The sequence below is a fragment of the Eleutherodactylus coqui genome, chromosome 3 (genome assembly GCF_035609145.1).
Source record: "Eleutherodactylus coqui strain aEleCoq1 chromosome 3, aEleCoq1.hap1, whole genome shotgun sequence".
NCBI classification, from domain to species: domain Eukaryota; kingdom Metazoa; phylum Chordata; class Amphibia; order Anura; family Eleutherodactylidae; genus Eleutherodactylus; species Eleutherodactylus coqui.
The window spans coordinates 168,005,513-168,028,127 of record NC_089839.1 but is presented as its reverse complement, the minus strand read 5'-3'; the positions used below and the strand labels follow the sequence as shown (position 1 = coordinate 168,028,127).

General features: G+C 44.1%; 1 protein-coding gene across 2 annotated transcripts in view; it reads right to left on the bottom strand.

The window, feature by feature from the left end:
* The window catches only part of NINJ1 (ninjurin 1), a 46,368-nt gene that overhangs the window by 7,337 nt on the left and 16,416 nt on the right, over nucleotides 1-22,615 (bottom strand). For both annotated transcript variants that reach the window (XM_066596509.1, XM_066596511.1), the window contains exons 2-3: nucleotides 1,134-1,359; nucleotides 852-1,018 (exon numbers count right to left, since the gene is read on the bottom strand). In XM_066596509.1, coding sequence (XP_066452606.1) covers nucleotides 867-1,018; nucleotides 1,134-1,359 — 378 coding nt within the window. In that variant the 3' untranslated portion in view covers nucleotides 852-866. The remainder of the gene's footprint in view (nucleotides 1-851; nucleotides 1,019-1,133; nucleotides 1,360-22,615) is intronic.

Below are 22,615 nucleotides of genomic sequence, written 5' to 3'. Positions count from 1 at the left end.
TGAAGAATAACCAATTTTTGTCTGTTTTTGCCCCCATATTGCCTCTAATGACAGCAAATCCAGTGGCGAATACAGATCAAAAACTGATGACATCCGGCTATAAGGTCATCTGGCCTAAAGTGTAGAATTTACTGAGAAACACAGGAGTTTTTACCTGTACGAGTCCGCTGTATACATTAGGGGAGCGCTTATCTCGCCTCCCTCGGCCCCGGACAGCAGTTATTGACTGGCGCCATTTAGATACACAGCAGTCACAACTGAAAGTTGCAAGGGGCGCGCTCCCCTAATGTTTACATGGGACTCACAGCCATAGGTACCATGTATATATTTTTGTGCCTTTTAGACTAGCAGAGTGGACCTGTGATGGAGCTATGCTGCCCTAAAACAGGACAACTTAGTATGATGGAACATCTGCTTTAAAGGAGTTGTCTGGTTACCGTACAACTTCCTTTCTATAGAGCTGACTGTAGCAAAATGAACTGAGGAGTACTTACTTCTCCAACATTGTCTGGATCAAGCGTTGCAGACCCGCTGTGGTCCCAGCGTTTGTTCTGACGTCACTGGAAGTCAGGTGACCACTGCAACCAGAGGTTGTAGCCTCATGATGCCAGGAGTTTGGGAACATGATGCTGCAGTGGCCACCTTCCAGTGACATCAACTGGCACAACTAACGCCGTGATCACAGCAGCGCTGCAATGCTGGATCCTAGCGGCAGCGGAGAGGTAAGTACTCCGCAGTTCGTTATTTTACTACAGTCAGCTCTACTGAAAGGATGTTGTCCGGTAACCAGACAACCCCTTTGAGTTCACTAAATATTGTTGCTTGATGCAATCGTTGTTACTTTAGTTTACCTTTGTTTTCCAGCTCTATACTTTTGTAGGTGCCTCCATAGGTTTCTGCACTCCAAATGCAGTAATAAATATGTTGACCACAACAATGATGAACACAAGTGCAGTTGTCGCGTTATTAAGGTTGTCCAGTTTGGCGTGTTTTGCGGGATTATTGAGGTCATACTTTACTGAAAAAAAACAAAAACACACAAACATTACATTTCAGAGAGAAAAGGTGCAAAGAAAGACATGAACGGGATAAAATTAACAAAAAAGGTCATAGAGTAAATTGATTGTACAAACCAATGAAGATTAGGAGAACCCCGACCACAATCTGGAGGACGAGGGATACCGTGATCAGAGCGATGAGTGGGACGTAGAACGAGAACGTAGGTCCCTGCTCAATGACGGCTTTCAGCTGGGAAGCATTGGCCATCAGCAAGGCGATATCCAGCATGCTCTCTGCTGCGCTCTTCTTATTGGCGTAATGATTTATGTTCAGGTGTCTTCTGCCTGGTCTGCGGACAATCTGTAACAGAGAGAGTCGGCATAAGATCGATCACATGACTTGGAGTACATAAAATGCCGAGTAGTTTTACAATTAATTAGTTAGGCCTCATTCAGATGGAGGTGTTTGGTCAGTATTTCGTCATATGCCCCAGCCTTTTCCCAGATTAAACAGCGCAGCGGCATTTTGGGATGGATGTGTGCTGGAGGCTTCGATCTGCAGATGTGAACAGAGCCTTTCAAAAAGTAAAAGTTTACACTGAGACTATATAAATATAGCAACGCACTGTCATGTCTGGCGGCTCTCGGAAGACAAGCTGTAAATCATGGACCTGACCACTGATTGTAGTTGCTCAGTAAAGCTTGAAATAGCTAAAGTCCATCCACAGCACGATGCATATCGCTGACTACGCAGCTTTACGGTGTTAACAAGTAACACCAGATCCAACCTGACTCTCCTTGAAAATTAAATGTATCCACAATGTAGAAGTGCAATCTAAAAACAATATGGTGCTAATTACAGTTCACATATGCAAAACACAACACTAGACTTTTTTTCCCTTAACCCTTTAAGGACCAGGTGCTGTAAATTTATAGTGTTTGGTCCTGGGATTTAATCCAGGCCGATAGCAGAAGTACAGCGTGGGATTAAAGCTCCTGCAATCAAGCAGGAGCAAATCGGGTCCTTGGCTGTTAGTAACAGCCGAGGACCCGGAGGAGAAGGGAGAAGTCTGTTTTAACCGCTTCTGCCTTCTCCTTTACAGGCTACATAGCGCTCAATGAGCGTTATGTACTAAAGAGAGAAAGCTATTCGACCTAGGGATCACATGACCGCTAGGTATTCCTTGTCATAGCAGAGCTGCAGGGTCTTGCAGGCCCATATCAGTTCTGCTAGTGACTATTGTCACTACCAAGGGGAATATTTTCCCTGTATCTGGGGCTCCTATGGATGCCCCAGCTACAGTGGGAAAGTGTCAAATTAGAAAAAAAACAAACTATGTGAATGACCCCCAGAGGTCTTATATGACGTCATGGGCATCATAAATCATAAAAAAAATAGTTACAAAAATAAGTATTAAAAAAATACAGAATAAAATAAAAATTCTATACATATGGGCCCCTTTAATCCCAAACTCTACAAGGTATATATCAAAACGTCCACAACAATACGAAGAACCGATTCCCAAACTTTATTTTAGCGTAAATATAATACTTTTAAAAATAAAACTATACATTTTTTATTTTTTGCTTTTTCCGCCTAATAAAACTAAAAAACAGGGTAAAAAAAGTCAATGAAAAAGATATAAAAAAATAGCCCTGTATGTCATGAAAAAAAAACGCAGCAAAAATAATTTTGGTAGCTGAAGAAAAAAAAAAATAGGGCAGTAAAACCACCACATGGGTAAAATCCCTAGAAGTGTCTGGTCCTTTAGGTACAAAACAGCCTGGTCCTTAAGGGGTTAAGCTACATATAGAGGGTCTGTTTCTTCAGGTTTTTGAAATTGGGCCATAACCATACAGGTTCCCTTTTCTCAGTAAGGAGGCCTTTCAGTTCAGCTCCTATTGTGCAAACGCCTCTGTTATTACAAACCGGACTGGGGACACAGGTCATCATCGGAACCCGAATAATGTACAGACGGCCCTCGGTCTAGTCAAGGCCTGAGCAGTCGCAGCTTTAGCATGTGATTCTATTACTATCCGTACATTCTGCTTGTAGCGAGTTACACTGCAGAGTACGGATTACTTGATTATTAAGGAACGAAAATTTACTATTTGCCAAAGACAAAATCTACATAAAATATTGAGTTACTGAGAATCACAAAAAGATAAGCAGATTTGGCTCCATTTTTTTCTTGCAGATCTGCTACGAAGTGTAACCCTTCTTTTTCAAGGGTTGTATCCACTGTACACATAGAAATGCTGTTTTTTTAGAATCTACAGAGTTTTCAAAATCACTGCTGATTGGTGGCAGAAGCTTTCTGAAACCTCCTCTTCGTGCCTTGTACTGCAAACACGGCAGAGTTTCCACAACAATTTCACCGGTGGATATCCCACAGTGTTTATGGCCCGTATGAAGAAGGCCTACCTGTTCAGTCCCCTTTTTCCCCTGACAGGCTCACATAAGATACTTGGCCAATCCCAATGATTAGTTTAGGGTCAGCCTAAACTAGCCATAGGCCTAAATTGGTTACCTCTGTTAGAGCATATGGACAACATAAAGGGGAGGTCCTCCCTATGAACAAGAACAGAGAGTCGCTCTGTACTTACTAGTGCCTCCTGATCTGGTGAACACAAGTCATCCTTATACTGCCATTTATCCAATGGCTTATCATGTAATACTAGGTGTAATACAGCTGCAGGTGAAATGCCCGGCTGGTCACCACTTTCCAGTGTACTTTTAGCTGTTTGCTCTGGGTACCAGGAGCGGGATCCGGGGTTACTAATGGATTGCCCTGGAGCCACATTCCCAAAGGGATGGTCTCTGATGAGATCACCCTGTTAGACGTTTAAAAAAAATGTAATTCTACTTTGTGACCTGTCATAGTGACATGTCAAAAGTTTTGATCTGTGGGGTCTGGGCACCGAGACCAACACTGATTGCTAAAATGAACTGGCAAAAGCCCTCATGTGAGCGTTGTGCCTGTTCCGCTGTCTATGGAGTCCATGTTTTAGCAATCAATGGGATTCTCAGCACCCATCTCCCACTGATCAAAACTTCTGCTGTGTCACTAATGCATTTCAGAAGACGTTTTAAAAAGTTTAGTTGTACTTTAAGGCCACATGCCTGATAGCAGGGTGCAGAGTAACTGATTCCAGGGACAGTTGGTGGGATTTTGAAAAAAGTGATCTACGTGAATGGCAATAACAAGATGAACTAACTGAAACAAAAAGCAGCACTGCACACCACAAGGTTTTATATTAAATGTATGCTGTATCAGGTTAGGAAAATGAATTGGTACATTTGACGAAGCTATTTAATTGCTGCCAGTGCATCTTGCTTACACCGCCCACACAATGTCAACTGTCAATGTCAATGTCACACAGAGTCAATGACAGCTTCTCCTGCCCACCAAGAAGGTGGTCAGTATTTCCACCATTCTCCTCAGATACTGTACTATAGGACCTACTGGTCAACTTATGGTGCACGTATTACAAGGAGTACACACCATGCCTCTAGGAGGCGATGTACCGTCCAGTGTGTGACCGTAGCCTTTGAGGTCCGCTGATGTCATGTGTTTGAGTAGGGAGTATAAACATGGCTTAGGACACATTAGGAAACACTTCTAGAAGACGTCAAAGATCTGCTTTAAAAAAGGAAATTCCATCTAGAACTGAAAGTTCAGCTTTGTAGGGAGTTTCCCTCTGAGTGGGCGTTTGGAAAATTTCCTTAGTGTCATAAGGATCGCCAAGTATTCCCATCGTATATGTTTATGCTACTGGTTTTATGGCCCTTTCTGAAATTCACATAGACTGTAATGGAGAAGATCACCAGTCTATTATTACGTGTCTCTTGTGAAGGTGGGACCAACACCCAAGATGCATCTATAGCATATTCTGTGGATGTCTATATGAGGTGAACCCGCACACTTTCACAAAGGAATCTTTTACTTTCCGTATCCAAGGTGTGGTCATACAGAAGTAAGCAGCTAACAAGGGTATCTTATGAGCAGCAAGAACAACCAGCCCTTAGTAAATTAAGCTAGATTGTACTCAGATTCAGTATTCTTCAGCACTGAAAACAATGAACATAAGTAATATGATATATTAATACCTCCAAATACACTAACTCTCTTACTAATATCAAGCATACAGATCAGTGGCCTGAAACTATGTTAATAATTAACAGCAAGTCTATAGAGCCCGATATGCTGCATGAACTCAAGTGCAAGGTGTTAACCCCAAGTCACAAACCAGAGCTGGTAATTTTGGATTTCGGCTTCTCGTTACCAACATCCAACAATGAAGGGCATATATACACGAACCCAATAAAATGCATGCATAACCTTCTTGATCTAAGGTCTGACTAATTTACTTTGGCCTGAGATCTGAATTGGTGTTTCTATAGAGGGTGGTAATGAAGTGCGGAGAGAAGAGGGCAGATGTATGGGCAAAAAGCTTTGCAGGATTTGGGAGAGGTCATTATGATGGTCTGGTATGGATGGAGAAGGTAAAGCAAGTACTCCAGTCAGAGGAGATGTCACATGTGATTCACAGGACGTAATTGTTATGTATTCTGCCTGTGACTGCGTCCAAACCGTACTAGATTCTCTTGTATGGACTGCAGTGTGGTAATACAAGGTCTACAGAGTATCTGACCACTATATGGTCACTGTATGGCACTATTATTAGGTGTATTGCTCATTCTATAGTAGTAGCATAAACCTGTCCATGACTAAAGAAATATGTTTGTAAGTCTTTCCCTGTCTGTACAATTACGTGTTACTTATAGTTTCTGTTTATATGTTGACAGAGTAGTCTATGTAATTAAGAAAAATTCAGGTCAGCGTGTGCTGCGTGCACAAATGTTCACATATGAGTACAGCCTTATTTGATGGTTGGAGGGGGGCTTTTTTGATGTGCGCCCTGCCAGCAAATTTCCCCTAGAAACTGAACTGGAACTACGTAATGCAATTGTATATGTGTCAGGCACACCAATAGTGAAATATTAACATGGTCACTGGATCGCTCTACAGGTCAGTATCTATAGACATTAATGCCTCGGGCCTCGGCTCTCATGTCATTACTCACATGGTTTAGTCTCACCTGGCCAAATCACTATTGACTGTGCCTTAAAGGAGAACGAAACCTAGAAAGAGATCCTACAAAAGTACACAGGAGATAATCCCACTCTCACTGTTTGAACATGCAAGAAAATACAAACAGTCTTGTAGAAATCCTGCGGAGAACACAGGGCTTTTCTCACCCTGATCAACTCCATTTGTGACTAAAGTCCAGCTAAGAGGTGGCACATAGCCAAGGGGGCAGGGCTTAATGTGGCACATTTACAACGGTTTCTGACGTAAAAAAAAGTCGCAAACTTGTATTTATGCAAAAATGTGCGTTTTTTCCCTCCTGTGGCAGCAAAAAATGTGCTGACCTTGTGGGGAGGGGGCGTGGACACCCGGATTGACACATTTATGTATAATTTATGTCAGAAACGGGAGTTAATTATGCCAGAAATGTACACGAGATTGGAACTGGCATACATTTCTGTGCAGGCACACGGAGCTACCAGGGTGCGTCCAGTTTTCAGACAACTTTTCTTCAATATATGCAAAATAAAGAACATAATTTACAAGAATTTTTTACAAAAATTCTAGAATTTCCATCCCCTCATGTTTGTTGTTGCTCTATTCAATGAATTGAGATACACTTGAAATCTCAGCTCAATAGTAAGATTATATTGGAAGGTTCCTACTGTTTGCTGAGAGATTCTCATTCAAAGATGACAGACAACCAAAAACAAGGCAGCAGAGAGAAGGCGAAACATGCAGTCAGTTCATGCAGGTTCGGGAGGCATTCCAGCCGTCCTTACACAATACATGTACGTTCCCAGGGGTATAAATGGGGAGCCAGCAGTAATGGGAGTGCATAGGATTTATACAAATGTCATCCAGGCGGTGCGGAAAACAAAACTGCACAAAAACTAAGACTAACTTCACATGGGTGAAGACAATATCAAACAGCAAATCATGGCCCGATGTTGCGCTCACTAATATGCGATTTACCTGCAGATGCAAGATGTTTTTATATCAAAACAGCCCTGCTTCACTGTGACCGCTACGGTGGAGGATCACGGAGTGTCTCCCATTTTTTTCAATGGGGAGCTCTTGCATCACACCTTGTGCACCTAGAATGTGGTGTGATGCTGCTGCCAGCCCTGCTAAATACAATATGCGATGGCACGCCCAAAAATAGGACATGCGATAAATCGCTCATATGTATGACTCCATTCAAAAGAATAGGGTTCATATCCGTGCGAGATCCGTGCATCTCGCAATGCACACATCTTGCACGATTTTCTCGGCCACGTGAAAACGGCCTGATAGCAGCAATAAGTTGCGTAGTCTCTCCTGTCAGGATTAGGTCTGGGTCACACAAGCGTAATTTCATTGCGTATTACGTGTGCAATGCTCATACGCGGTGAACAGTCATTGCAACTAAACAGATTTTCATTTATCCCTTCACACGTGTATAAAAATAATCCTAGCATGTTCTATTCTACGGTGTATTACGTGCGTACAGCACTATTACTTTCTATGTGTGTATTTGGACCGTATGTACGGCGGTTTTTACCAAAGTTGCTAGGAAACATAAGTTAAAAGTAAAACGTAAGGAAACAAGAAGCCTGTGCATGGCGGCGTGTATAAAATACGCTTTCCATGTGCAGGTAATATCACAACAATACGCAGCGATACGCAGTTCCCTGTGCTGGTAAAACCCAGCGTATTACCGTACAGTCATGTGAGCTGGCATTATTTAAGGCATTTCCAGCTCTCCATTCACTAAGCACCTGTGGATCAGAGATGGCTGAGTAAATGCAGGAGTAGCAGAGTAAACACCGGTCATGTTACCCTGTAGGGAAATGTAAGGATCCCGTGCCAGCCCACTATCCTGGGATTAGAGGAGTCTGGCAGTGTAAAGGAGGGGGGAGGGCATGTGACAGGTTACTGCACCTGCTCTGCCTGTCTAGGAGTCTCATACGTTACTTAACAACAGAACCGTCCAGACGGCGAAGAATAGTGCGGCTTTAATATCCAGCCAAGTTTTTATGAAGTATGACTGTATTGTATAAGTTTTGGGACACAAACCTAGTTGCCAAATAATAAGTTTGTATTTGCTGCGCACAGGTGTAGCAAAGTCTGGCTTCAGAGAATGGCGGGATCGCTCTGCAAAGGGTTAACACAAGGCAAATAAACTGCAGCACTAAATGTTTTCTTAAAGGGGTTGTCAGAGAAAATGTAAAAAAACAAAAAGAGGAACATAAACCTGCGTCCAGAATACACTAGATATTGTATAGGGTTGTATAGAAGGCTCCTCTCATCCAGAAACTGAGCCATATCTGTCTACAGGCTCTCTGCGGTGAAGCTGAACGGCCACACCGCATCTGTAGCGCCATTTATGGAATATGGCAGCCTAGTTTTATTTTGTGCAGCCCCCTTAGGCCTCCCTTGCACAGGCATTTTTGTACAGCGCTCCCATTCATTTCAATGGGGCCGCTCACACAAGGCTGAAATGCAGCATTTTCAACACTGCTCTTTTACAGCATTGCATGTTCAATTTTTTGGCCGTTTTCAGCCCTGTGTTGCCCATTGAAATGGATAAGCAGCTGTTTTTTAGTGATGCTGAAAATGCAGCACAACTTGGTACCGCACTTTTGGCAGCGCTAAACGCCCTAGCTACACTGAGTCAAAAAAAAAAAATCAATACTCACCTTGCAGGTGATGTCACTGTACCCGGCGACGCTCTCGGCACTTGTCAGCCGGTAGGGAAACTTTTTCTGTGGTGATGGGGATTTGAAATCCCCACCTCCAACAAGAGATTGCTCTGATTGGCTGAGCGCCACTGATTGACAGCCCACTCAGCCAATCACAGCCAGCACTGGATGCGTCCAATCACAGACATTTATTCATTGAATGGCTGTGATTGGACGCATCTAGTGCTGGCTCTCATTGGCTCAGCCAGCTGTCACTCAACAGCGCTTAGCCAATCAGAGCAATTGGCCCACTACACAAGGTCCCGACAGCGGCTTCACCAGCTAGGTGAGAATTGATTTTTTTCTTTTAATCAGCAGCCTTGGCTGCGCTTTCAGCCGTGCTGAAAAACAAACACTGCCAAAACACTGGCATAACGCATGCCAGCGCTGCTGAAACCGGGCGGAATCTGCAGTAAATGCAGCAGTGAAAAACGCTGAAAATGCCTGTGCGAGGGAGGCCTTAAAGGGGTTGTCCCGCGCCGAAACGGGTTGTTTTTTTTTTTCAAACCCCCCCCCCCCCCCCCCCCCCCGTTCGGCGCGAGACAACCCCGATGCAGGGACTTAAAAAAAAAACAGCACTGCGCTTACCTGAATCCCCGCGCTCCGGTGACTTCTTACTTACCGGTTGAAGATGGCCGCCGGGATCTTCTTCCTCCGTGGACCGCAGCTCTTCTGTGCGGTCCATTGCCGATTCCAGCCTCCTGATTGGCTGGAATCGGCACGTGACGGGGCGGAGCTACACGGAGCCCCATTGAGAAGAGAAGAAGACCCGGACTGCGCAAGCGCGTCTAATTTGGCCATTAGACGGCGAAAATTAGACGGCTCCATGGAAACGAGGACGCCAGCAACGGAGCAGGTAAGTATAAAACTTTTTATAACTTCTGTATGGCTCATAATTAATGCACAATGTACATTACAAAGTGCATTATTATGGCCATACAGAAGTGTATAGACCCACTATACACTGCCGCGGGACAACCCCTTTAAGGAGACATGTCATTAGCAACTATTATCAGACATTGCACCTAAGCACCAGAGAAGTTTTCATCAGTGTGGAGACTCCATGAATTGTTAGCATGAAGGACCTCGGTGCCACCTGAGAGATGAGTAAGGGGGCCTTCACACTTGTGATTTTGCTGCAATTTTTTAACGCAAATGTCAGTAGGACTCTCTAATGTTAAAAACGCATGGCACAAAGATCACAAAGCACAAACTTGCAATTTTGTGCAATATGTTTTTAACATTAGAGAGTCCTATTGACATTCAAGTTAAAAAAAACACAGCGATGTTGAGATCGCTAGTGTGTAGGCCCCCTATGTACTGACTATGACCCCTGTCATGTGAGCCCATCCTGGATGCACAACCTCCATCTAGGATGGGGTCACATGCGGCCATTCTGCACCGTCCCCAGTCATCTGGAAGCTGAAATTCTTGGCTGCTTGTGGCTGCTCACATGTAGCTTTCATGTCAAAGAGGTGGGCGCACAGCGGCGGAACACGGATGGGTAAGTACAGTGCAGTATGTAGCCATCTATGGGTCCCTGGGCCTCTATGTGGCACTCTTGGTAGGAATATATAAAGTTAGAGGTGGTCATCAATCACATGGCGACTCACTCCATCATAACGTATAGGAGTTGCGAAATGTTAGGCTGTGACCGCAGCACCCATCATCTACATGGAGAGAGGGGCATGAATACATGTGTGTCTAGCTCCGATTGCGGGAGAAATGGATACCTATTCTCCTGATAGATAAGAGTCTGAAAGTGGCGCTAGCACCCATCAGATATTCATGGCATATACTATTGATCTATCATCTGAGGCATTTTTATTATAGCCCTTCAATAGGACAACACGGCCATTAGACAAAAAAGGTTGTGTTGCCTTGGCTCCAAGAATAGCTGCAGGGGTACAGATGGCAAACAGAGTATGCAGAACCTAGTAGTTGACCGGGACATTCTGCAGAATGTTCCCCTTTAAACTGCTGCCATGTGCTCATTACTAGTGAGAAGTTGACTTATTCATCACCCTACAGTACAACTTCTAGGCATAGTGGGGGATTTCCAAAAACTTTGCTGGCTGAACTTTTACCCAGTCCCAAAAACGTAGGCGGCTTAAAAGGAGAAATCTGCCGAGGCCACTTTACTGTATGAATCCTGTGTGGGATACATTTATAGATCATGACATGTTTTATGAATGAGGTTTAGAACATCCATTCTGGCAGAATAGATACAGTATCACTCATATATGCGATGCGTAATCGTTGTAGAAGGACAGCTTCAACAACTTTAATATCCTTTGTTTCAATCCCTCACTTTTTTCAAAATCTCTGCTTGCTGCAATAAATGGGAAGAGTGACATTTACATCAACCCTGTATAGACCTAATCACGTTAATCATGCCCAATCATCCTACTGGTACCCTACGGTATGACAGTCATCAATGCCAAATTATGTGGTAATTACAGTTTTCTTTCAGGCTACCCTCACACACGACGTCTGGACTGCAGATTGCCAGAATTAATGAGCTTTGCTGCGGCTTTCATATATGTAGTTGCGTGTTTAAGTGTGGATTCCTACTGCAGTGTATGCTGCTTCTGTGTGATCTGGTACTTGTAGTTCCCACACTGAAGTTGCACTGACAAACTGTATTTTCCAACAAACGCAGCTTTCCAAGCAGAATCAGTTTGTTTCCATGGCGGAAACGCATCAAAATCTGCGGCAAAAGTGTATTTTGACACGTTGTGGATTTGTAATTCAAACTTATTGTATATCTGCAGCAGAAAAAGTCAGCTACGTGTGAAGGACACTTGGACAACTCGTTCACTGCGCGTGTTCTCAACACTGCGGAGTCTCCGCAGAAATTCCGCTAGTTGAGATCCTGCAGCAGATCCTGCGTGTGTAAAGGCGGCCTTAAGGCTGCTGTTACACGAGTGCTAGGAGCAGCCACTCGCTGACAACCGCTGCAAGGAATACGCGCGTGCTAGCCATAGCCACTGGCGCTTGTGTAATAGCACCCTAAGGCTGGGTTCACACAAGCGTAGTTGAATTGCATATTACGCGCGAGATGTATGCACGTATAATATGCGGTAAAACGCAGCAATTCAAATATATGAATTTTGCTGTCCCACTCACACCTGTGTATATTCATTGAGTATAATATGCGCATAAAAAAAGAACGCGGCATGTTCGATTTTACCATGTATTACATGCAATATAGCCCTGTTGTTTTCTATGGGTACGTATGAAAATGCTGTACATACGCAATTACAATGTGTATGCGCACTTTTTTATGCAACGTTGCTAGAGAACATTAAAAGAAAGGAAAAAAAAGAGAAACCGGGAAGCCAGTGCAGGACAGCATGTGTGAAATACGCGGTCATGCGCAGGCAATAAACACGACAATACATGGTGATATGCTGCATATGAAACACAGTATTTTACCATATATTCGTGTGAGCCCGGCCGAAGAACGAGTGTCAGACTGCATTTTTTTTGCCTCAATTTTCATAGAATCATGGCAAAATGATAAGTTTTACTTTGAATGAAAACAAATCATGAGAAACCCCCATTATTTGGGCAGGACGTGTGAACTGACATGCAGCCTAGAATGGTGTTTATGTAACATTACTCCTTTCTGTAAACACAGGAGAACAATGGCACGGTCCACGCTCTTCCACTATTAGGAGACGGCGAGTCGCCACATATTAGACTGCTAATTCTATCCTTCATAGATGAACAGTGTAAAACTGAGGTCATTGTAGGAGGAGGAGGAGATGTGCAATAACTGCTACAAGTTAGCCATTGTACTCCGCTGGAAGCGCCAAATGTTACAGGGCGATACCAACATGAAATACATACATTTTCTGGGTGGAGTTGGATGAGTAATACCCCAAAATACCCTTCTTCCCTTCCTTACAGCAGCCAGTCACAACAGTTTGGGGGTAAATGATCCTCTTAATTGTACCTCAATTATGACCCGTCAAGAGAACAAACAGGGCAGTCTGTAGACTGTAATCAGGAGGCGGCCGGTGTCCTCATTACACCGAGGTCCCGCCGTATACGCCATGTAATATGAGCACATCTTGGTATCCTTACATCACTTAGTATATGCATTACAGAGGGATTACAAGAGCACCAGAGAATCCTCATGTCAGGCTCCACTCCTTAGGCATACAGTATATGGGTTCTGCTTTAGTGGCCTTTCACATGGGATTAATTAGGACGCAGGGACATTTCTGCGACACAATGCTATCCCTTCGGGGCTTGAATTCTGTATGTCCTTACTTCAAAACTGCTAGATTAACATTCTGCAATATAACAGCTCTCTGCTGCAGAAATAAGGACGTCTTGTGGAATTGTCGTTGCGGATTTCTAACATACAGGAGAAGTAATTCCGCAATTAAAGCCCGTGTAAAAAATGAAAGCTACAAATTCTACTAAATGTTCAGCAGAATGCAGATAAAACGGCAACAAAATCCGTATTAAGTGACAAAATTGGCATCTGTGCTGCATCCCATGGAGAATTGTGTCCCGTGTGTAAGGTCCCTTAGGCTGGGTTCACACGGGGCGGATTTGCCGCGAAAATTCCACGCGAAATTTCGCCGCAGAAAATCCGCCTGCGGCCGCTAATCTCGGGGTTAGCCAGCCATGTGGACGAGATTTCTCAGAAATCTCGTCCACACGGGACGGCCAATCCGCTGCGGTAAGTCGGGCTGGAACGGCGGCGGCCGCAGCCACGGTTTCCGTATATGCAGCATGTCTATTTATCTTTTCTTGCGGCCGCGCTCTCCTCTATGGGAGCGCCGGCTGCAGCGGAAAAGCGAGCGGCTGGGCCGCTTCAAAGCCGCCGCGGGTTTTTCCACGTTGGTTCTCCCGGCCGAAATCTCGTGTTTTTTGCTGCGGCCAAACCACGGGATTTCCGCCGGGAATACGCCCTGTGTGAAGCCAGCCTTAAAGAGACTCTGTTGCCTGCTTTTAGTCCTATAAGCCAAGCTTATGGGCTGAAAGTAGGTGCCTCATGGAGTCCGGGGGCGTAAGTGTTATACTTACCTCTCCTGTGGTTTACTCGGTGTGAGCGCTGCTCAATGCACTGCAGCGGCAACTTGCACTGAAGGAATGATGGTGGAGGTATGTATAACACTTACAGCCCTGGACTCCACGGGTCGCCTACTTTTAGCCTAAAAGCTTAGCTTCTCAGGATAAGGCCGCCTGCACACGAACGAGTGAGATTCCAGATCCCGCAGCAGAATCTGACTCTGTGCCCGGCTGGCGTACCTGTCATGTCTTGTCTTCTTCTGCACTGCGGATGGACCAGCGGGCGAACTCTATTGGTTTGAATTGCTACGGAATGCCGTGGATGGTCCGCGCAGGAGACGATCGCGGATTCTGCAATTCAAACCCGGTCGTGTGCAGGCGGCCTAAATGTTAGTGGCAGATTCCCTTTAAGTCATAAATGTTATCTATTTAGGACAAATCCTCTGAATGCTGGAGAGTCGGCATCAACTATCCATCTGTTTTTGTAAAGAAGCCGCACTGGGGCAGATTTGCTAATCGTGGCTAATAATTCAATTACACAGTCCTAAGGCCCATTTAGACACAACGATCATTGCTCAAAATTCGCTCAAATGTCAAAAACTATATTTATTAGTGTTCAAATGAAGCTTTTTGCTGAATGCAGATAACACTTTGTTCTCGAGCAGGACAGCTGAAAGAATGCTATCAGCGCTATCCCGCTGAGAACTCAGCGATGAACCAATAGTGCACATTTGGACGCAGCGATTATCACTCAAAAGACGGCTTTTGAGCGAATTTTGAGTGATAATCGTTGTGTCTAAACGGGCCTTTAGGTTGCACTGTCTTAAAATGCGTCAGTTTCACAATGACTCTACTGGAAGATAAATCTGTGGAATCTTTAGACTGCCTAATTTTACTTTATTTTTCAGTTGTCTGCCTATTAATTGGCTTAATTTATGACAAACATTGCTCCAAATTTGGGGCACTTTTTGAAAATATGGCATTTAGGCCCGCACCCTCTCACAAGTCGTCTGAAAAGTGTCTAAAAGCACATGATAAATGTGGTGCAAACCATGTAAGAGCAAGATAGCTTTCTAGAACTAATTGCATCAGAAAACTGGGGCATTTCTAATAGAAAAACTGTCCCACTCTCTCTGATGGCTCAGTCAGAAGTCCTTCTTTCTCCTCTCCTGAATCCTAATAGAAGCTCAAATCAAAGAAGATATACGGGACAGCATCAAGCAGTTTGTATTGTACCATAATACAGCCAAACCGTAAATATATATATTTAGAGTAATGCGAACAACTAGGTACACCCTCTTTGCATCCTATGGTTTCATGTATCAGGACATAATAAAAGTCTGGTCCTTAGAAAGCTTAAAATTAGGTAAATACAACCTCAGATGAACACCACCAGCTGGCAAATTACACCATGCCATTATTTAGGTAACTAGGCCAAAATGCAGAAGCAGTGTGTGAAAAATTAAGTACACTCCATGAACCACTAACTTGTAGAATTACCGTTAGCAGCAATAACACAATTCAAATATGTTCATGTGAGCTCAGCCTATATCAGTCTTTCACATCGCTGTGAAGAAATTTTGTCCTACTCGTTACAAAGTTGCTTCAGTTCACAGAGGTTTGTGGGCATTCATTTATGCACAGCACTATTAAAAGGGGTTGTCGATTTATAAATTGACTACTATTGTGCTTTACTCCTGGCATCATGGTGCCCAGGTTGTGAGCGCAGGTGCCAAGAGAACATACAGTAACACAGAGGCCTCTGATTGGTAGGTAATAGTCACCTGACTTCTGCTGTCAACACAGATTGGGAGAATCGCCCGGGTTGAGGACAGGTAAGTGCCACTTGTTTTATTTTTATATTTTAGCCATTCTGATGTAGATTTGTTAGCTTGCTTGGGATCATCGTCCTCTTTTGATCAAGCTTTAGCTTTTGGATAGATGGCCTCACATTTGACTCTAGAATACTTCGGTATATAGAAGAGTTCATGGTCAGCTCAATGACTGCAAGGTGCTCAGGTCCTGTGGCTACAAAACAAGGCCAACTCTTTACCCCCACCACTGTGCTTGACAGTTAGTATGAGGTCTTGGTGCTAATATGCGGAGACTGGTTTTTGCCAAAAGTGGCACTGGGCATTATAGGCAAAGATCTCCACTTTCCTCTTGTCTGTCCAAAGGACGTTGTTCCAGAAGTCTTGTGGTTTAGCCATGCTGCAGTATTCTTTTTAGAAAGAAAATGCTTTCTTTTGGCAAGCCTTCCATTCACATAATGCCTTGGCATTATGTGAATGCTCCAGACCAGCAAACTGCAACAAGTTCTGCTTCTACAGAGGAAGTCATGCTTTCTGATGATCAATTAATAAATTAACTACATATCACTTTGTTCATAGCCTACTGCTCTACAACATGCTGCCTACAGATTGGACTGCATTTTTAATGTGACACGTTGCCTTTACCTCTTAACGACACAGGGTGTACATATAATTTTTGGTGCAGTGTTTACACTGTAAAAACAAGACCCACCCAAAGATGGAGGAATTGCATTTTTTTCTCCTTTTAGAAATGTTTTAAAACTTTTCAGTACATTATATGGTACATTAAATAGTACAGTTGAAAAATACAACTCATCTCACAAACAACAAGCTCTCAGACAGCTATGCTGATGGAATAAATAAAAAGGAGGTACGATTTTTTTTAAAGTGGGGAGGAAAAAAGAAAAATGAAAAAAGGGGTGGTCCTTAAGATATTAAGTAAGGCATGCTGTACTTTTATAATATAATAATAATTAACCATCGAGTCATTGACGACTTTGGGTCACCCTATGGATCAACGTTCGCTATGTTCATCTATCGAGTACAGCTTCCTTTAACTGGCAAATAGACATGCTAGTGTCTGCCATGATTGTGTCTACCCAGCGAGTTCTGACGACCTCTTCTTCGTGAGCCACTGACAAATCCCAGCACAATATCCTTCTCCAGTCCAATTTGCTCACATGAGGTGTCCAAAATAAGATAACGTTTGTTTTGCAATCTTTGCCTCTAGGGATGTTTTGCCTCTAGGGATCCTTGTTAGTGATTCTCGCTGTCCATGGGACCCGAAGCATTCTTCTCCAGCACCATCATTCAAAAGCGTCTAACTTCCTCCTGTCATCCTTTGCAAGTGTCCAGCTTTCACAAGCATCAGTTGCAAAAGGAGAAATAATAATTGGATTTACTAGGCAGCACTTGGTTCTGAAGCTGATGTCTTTACTATTCCAGATCTTATCCATGCCTAGCCAAGCCACACGACCCAGTGATGTTGTTCGTTTAATCTCTGAGCAGCATTCTCCATTGCGATTTATCTTGGACCCGAGGAATATGCAATCTGGTACAGCATCAATCTCTTCATTGTTAATTTCGATGCTGGTTCTACCATCTCTTGTAGTAGTCATGATGTTTGTCTTTTTGATGTTTAAGAAGCGACCTTCTAGCTCACTTATTTCTTTGACTGCCATTATTAACTATTCTAGATCATGTTGACTTTCTGCAAGAAGGGTGCTATCATCAGCAGATCGCAGATTGTCTATGTCCCGCCCTCTTATTTTCACACCAATTTATAGCTCAGCCAAGCCGATTTTCCTTATGACTGCTTCAGCACACAAGTTGAAAAGAAATGGTGACAGAATGCACCCCTGGCGCACTGCTTTTCTGATGGTGAACCAGTCTGTGTCCCCAAATGGTGTTCCGACTGTTGCTCCCTGATTGACTGATCTTATGAGCTCATTGAGATGCGACAGGACACCCATTTGTTTGAGGCAAATCGAGATCTTCTCATGGTCTACACAATCGAAAGCCTTGGTGTAGTCAATAAAACAGAGATAGAGGTCTTTTGGCATTTTCTTGCTTTTTCCATGATCAGCCCCAAGTTTGAGATATGATCACCAGTGCCCCTGCCTTTTCAAAACCAGCTTGCACTTCAAGCATTTTGCATTCCACGATTGCTGCTCATCTATTTTTTTTTACCAGGTACAGCTACCCCTATGGACAAGCTGCTGTGCTTGAGTATACAATAAAGGGAATGGGAAGCTCACTTCACGGTGCTGAATAGCAGGGATCAGATCCCCAACAACCCTGATGGCCATATATGTTAAAGTTCCAGACCAGTAGAAACTTCACAAGACATTTTCTACCTCAAGGTCATGAAGGGTGAGAGTCATGAAGACAAAAGGTGTAGATATATGCTATTTTTGTGGTTTTTAGAAAGGTTCTTGATGCCTGGTCACACAGTACAGTATGTTTCTGGAGTTGTCTAGCTATAGAGTCTATATGAATCTGCTCATCTCTAGACTTCCAACCTCAGCATTGCTTCTTGTCCATGGAAAAGGTTGGACAAACGAACACCCCCTCCCCAGCAGCAATCACCCCAAGACTAGTTCTTAGAAAGTATACTAATAGACTTTATTAGGAAATGAGATCAATGTTATATCAGTGTTACTGTATATCCTCCTTGAGACCTTCACCATGAAGATGAGTATTCTGCTGTATTTCACTTCTCCATCTTTGATCTGTACCTAAGATGCCTGTATAACATCCTGTCGTACCGTATAAACCTACTTACCCAAAGCAGAAGTAGTATTTAGAGTGAGGATGAGTGATATCGTGGATACTTTCAAAATGCTCGGTTATTTTTGCACAGAGGGATTATGTTAATCCAGAGTTAAATTAGATTTTCTGAAGTGTTGAAGATTGCGCCCGAGCAGAAGTGGCAACAGGTTTTTTTTAAGCTGTATGTCAAGAGTTACTTTCATAGATTTTATTTCATCCCCAAATATAGGTCCATCAAAATAATAGGATGCAGGAGTCTTCTGGCATCACTTACTTCTACAAGGAAACCACGGATTTTGGGAAGACAATTTTTTTGCACTAGTGTTTCATTAAAAAAAAAAATTGCAGAGTTCAGCTTCTACAGCTTCTATATCCCACTGATGTCTAAGGGCCCTTTTACACGAAATGATTTATCATTCAGATTCTCACTGGATTGTGAAAATCTGAATAATCATCGTTCAGCTTAAATGTTGCCAATGACTGAACGACGCTTATCATTCATTTTCTGTAGGCATAAAAATCAAAACAATGACTGGCCCTTGTAAACAGGCAGTGGGTAATCTATGAATGACTGCCTGTTTACTGTGAACGCATGTGGTCGAGTGGAAGCGCCTGCTCCGCCTCTATTGACAGAATGACTATCACTCCTTACAACTCTTTTTCTAGCCACATGAGCAATAAAAATGCTCAAGACTACAGTATTGTAAGCTGGCATTGTTTACATCTCCATGATGTCAATTTTCAGTGCAAGTTTTTAAAGGGGAAGGGAGTCCCCCATGATCTTTGATCTTACAGACATGAAGCTAAAGCGGATATTTACAGCCATGCTGCCTGAGGGCTACCATGCTAGTATCACTGGAAAGCATTAGCCAAGATCAATAGTGACAGAACTTAACTGATACAACTTTTCTGCAACTCCACATATGCGCCTTTTTTCATGTGTCACTGTGGGAAGTCAATAGAGATTTTTTTTCTTCACAGGGACTTAAGGTAGCAGAGAAGTGGGGGCACTGGGGCAGATTTACTATTGAAAATTTGATAGTATTCTGGCACAAATTGCACCAGAAAACCGTTTTACATGGTACGTGCCCCATTTGTGACACATTGTTAAAGACTTGCCAAACAAAAGGGATGTGGCTTTGTGAAGACAGTGCAAGGCCTAAATGTGAAATTATGCCAAATTTTAGCATATTTTTAGCTAGAAATTAATAGGTGGTATAGGTATTATTGAATCTTGATGCCACCAGGAATTGCTGGTGGAGTCAAGATTGACAGGGGGTGATGCCCCCTGTACGTGATTGGCTGTGCAGCTTCTTAGCCACCAGGTCCTGGAAGGGCACTAAAGATTGCTAGAAAAGGCATACAGCGTCTGCCGGCGGTGCCACCACAGCTCCAAGCAGCTTCCCTAGCAGTGCCTCAGAAGGCAGAACCCCCCTCAGTGCACAAGCAGTGCGCCACCTGGGCAGCAGGGAGCCGAAAGCGAACTTACAGTGTTTGCGCGGCCGAATGTCATTTGATTGGCAGCTGTCGGCGGGGGTGGGAGCGGCCGGCAGGCACAGAGCTCATAGCCGGCAGCAGGGACGGAGCTCACAGCCGGCGGCCGGGTGGGACGCATGGCAGAAATGCTGGCCGGGACTGAGGTGAGGCGCTGCAGTGTGTGGATCCATTTCTGCCGGCTATGCTGCCTTAGGCCGACGGTTACTCTTCTTCTTTGACTTACATTATTAGATGTTAATGCGGCCATGTTACAGCGGTAACATGGCAGCATTTACAGGTAATAATGTAAGGCAAAGAAGAATAGTAACCATCGGCCTACGGCAGCAGGGGTGGCAGAAATGGATTCACAGTGGGCTGCTACGACTTTCCTGCCTTTACCCTATCGGGAGCTAGCGGTGTGAGAGGGGCGTTCCCCGTCAAACCACTAGCTTTCGGTGGCGTCAAGGTACAATAATACCAGTGGTATAAAGTTAAATAGCCTAAACAGACACCAGGTTTACATTTAGCAAAGTCACTGTGATGCATCCGAAAAAGGTTTAGTACAGTGTTAGCCAGTAGAGCAAAATATGATTGTTCTCAGTAAGAGAAGCCACCTAATTTGCACAAGGAAAGACTAGAGGCAATGGGATGAAACTGAAAGGGAGGAGACACAGATTAGATATTAGAAAAAACTTTCTGACAGTGAGGGTGATGAATGAGTGGAACAGGTTACCATGGGAGGTGGTGAGTTCTCCTTCAATAAAAGTGTTCAAACAAAGGCTGGACAAATATCTCTCTGGGATGATTTAGTGATCCTGCACTGAGCAGGGGGTTGGACCCGATGACCCTGGAGGTCCCTTCCAACTCTACCATTCTATGATTAATCTTGTAGATATGATACCTTTTAATGGTTAACAAAAATACATGATGTTATAGCGAGTTTTTGAACCTCTCAGGGCTCTTCCTCAGGCTGATGGATTCATGTGATGCCTCTGGCACATTTAGGGCTCCTTCCCACGGTCGGATTTCCGCCGCGTAGTACGCGGCGAAAATCCGCCGCATTGCCCGCAGTTATTAGGTTCTATTGAACCTAATAGCTCAATGCTCACGGTGCGGAATTCCATCGCGGAATTCCGCACCATGAAATCACCAGACCTCACCAGCGGCATGCTCTATTTGCCACGGGTGTACGCGCGGACGGCTTCCATTGCAGTCAATGGAAGCCGTCCGTCACGCTATCTTCCGCTGTAGCACAGCGGAAAATAGCGTCAAACCGCTTCCCCGCCCACCGCGTCATATGACGCGGCCAGCGCGTCACATGGCGCTGTGACGCGTTACGCGCTCTATTGCGCATGCGCGCTGAAGTGTCATGCGAGACGGAAGACGCCGGATCCGGAGGTAAGTATTGGGGTCTCTGGGGGGCGCCGTGACGGGCTCCGCCGTGGAATTCTGCGGCGGAGCCCGTCACGGCTGTGGGAAGCCGGCCTTAAAGACAGTGTAGTCTATATTTGCACTGCAAAACTAGACAGAATTAGTAAATTTGCCTCAGTGTCTCTACGCACTTTATTTAGCGAAGATCAGTGATCCAACTGGCTAATATTTTTTTATTATTGATGAATACATAGAATGGCAGATTTACTATTAAACATTTGACTGTTTTCTGGTGCATTTTACACTGACAATTTTTTAGCTGCGTCTGACAGAGGGGTGCTGCTTCATAGAAAAGATTGTGTGACCTAAACGTGACGCCATGTGCCGAAGGAAAGTCGCATTTTGTCATAGACCAAACCGACTAAGGTTGTATAAAGTTACACTAGATAGTCTTGAAATTCAACAGATTTATCATTCAGCAGTCACTGTGATGAGTCTGATGTGCTATACAACTCTCTACTCAGTATTGGGATACCACTGGGAGAAGAAAAATTTCCACGGGGCACCCCTACAAAAAGAGGTATGTGGGCCAGGGGCATGGCTAGGGGATGGATTATCACAACATTTGATTTTACCTCCAATATTCTGGGCACCTGTCGGCCTGTAGTAACCACATCACCGGAGCAGCGGCGCTACGCTCACTGGAGGCCGCCAGGTGCCCAGTGTAGGAGGCGCAGAGAGCGTGAGGACTTTGTAGGTGAGAGGGAGCGTGGCATCTTCTGAAATCAGCTTCGGAAGAGCAGCTGATTTGAAGTCAAATTCCACACCGATGAATTTCTTTTGCAGAAATGCTGTGGACATTGAAGCAGACAATCCGCAGCATGTCCGTTCCGTGTACACACACCCCAAGGCTGGGGCCATACAGGGCTGATTTGCTAAGGAATGTCCACAGTGGAAATTCTGCCTCAAAACCCGCACCATTTGGTGTGGGTTCTACCATGTATTTGTGTGCGGAATTTACCCCTTCATTGAGAAGTGAATTGCAGTGGAAACGATGATAAATTTGACATGCTGTGTAATTAAATTCCGCACCGCATGTCCATTTCTGACCGGGATATTCAAAGTCTCCACTTTACTGCTACTGGAATTTCCATAGAGGGTCTGCACGGAAATTTCATGACAAATTATGCTGTATGTAAATGTACCCCAACGGTGGTCTCTCCGTGTCCCTAGCCTGGTTCCCTGATGGCCCATGTTTTGTTTTATTTTATATATTTGGCCAATTATTTTTTTCTTTTGATTTAACCCCTTCCCTGCAAGACTTCCTAGCAAAGCTACCA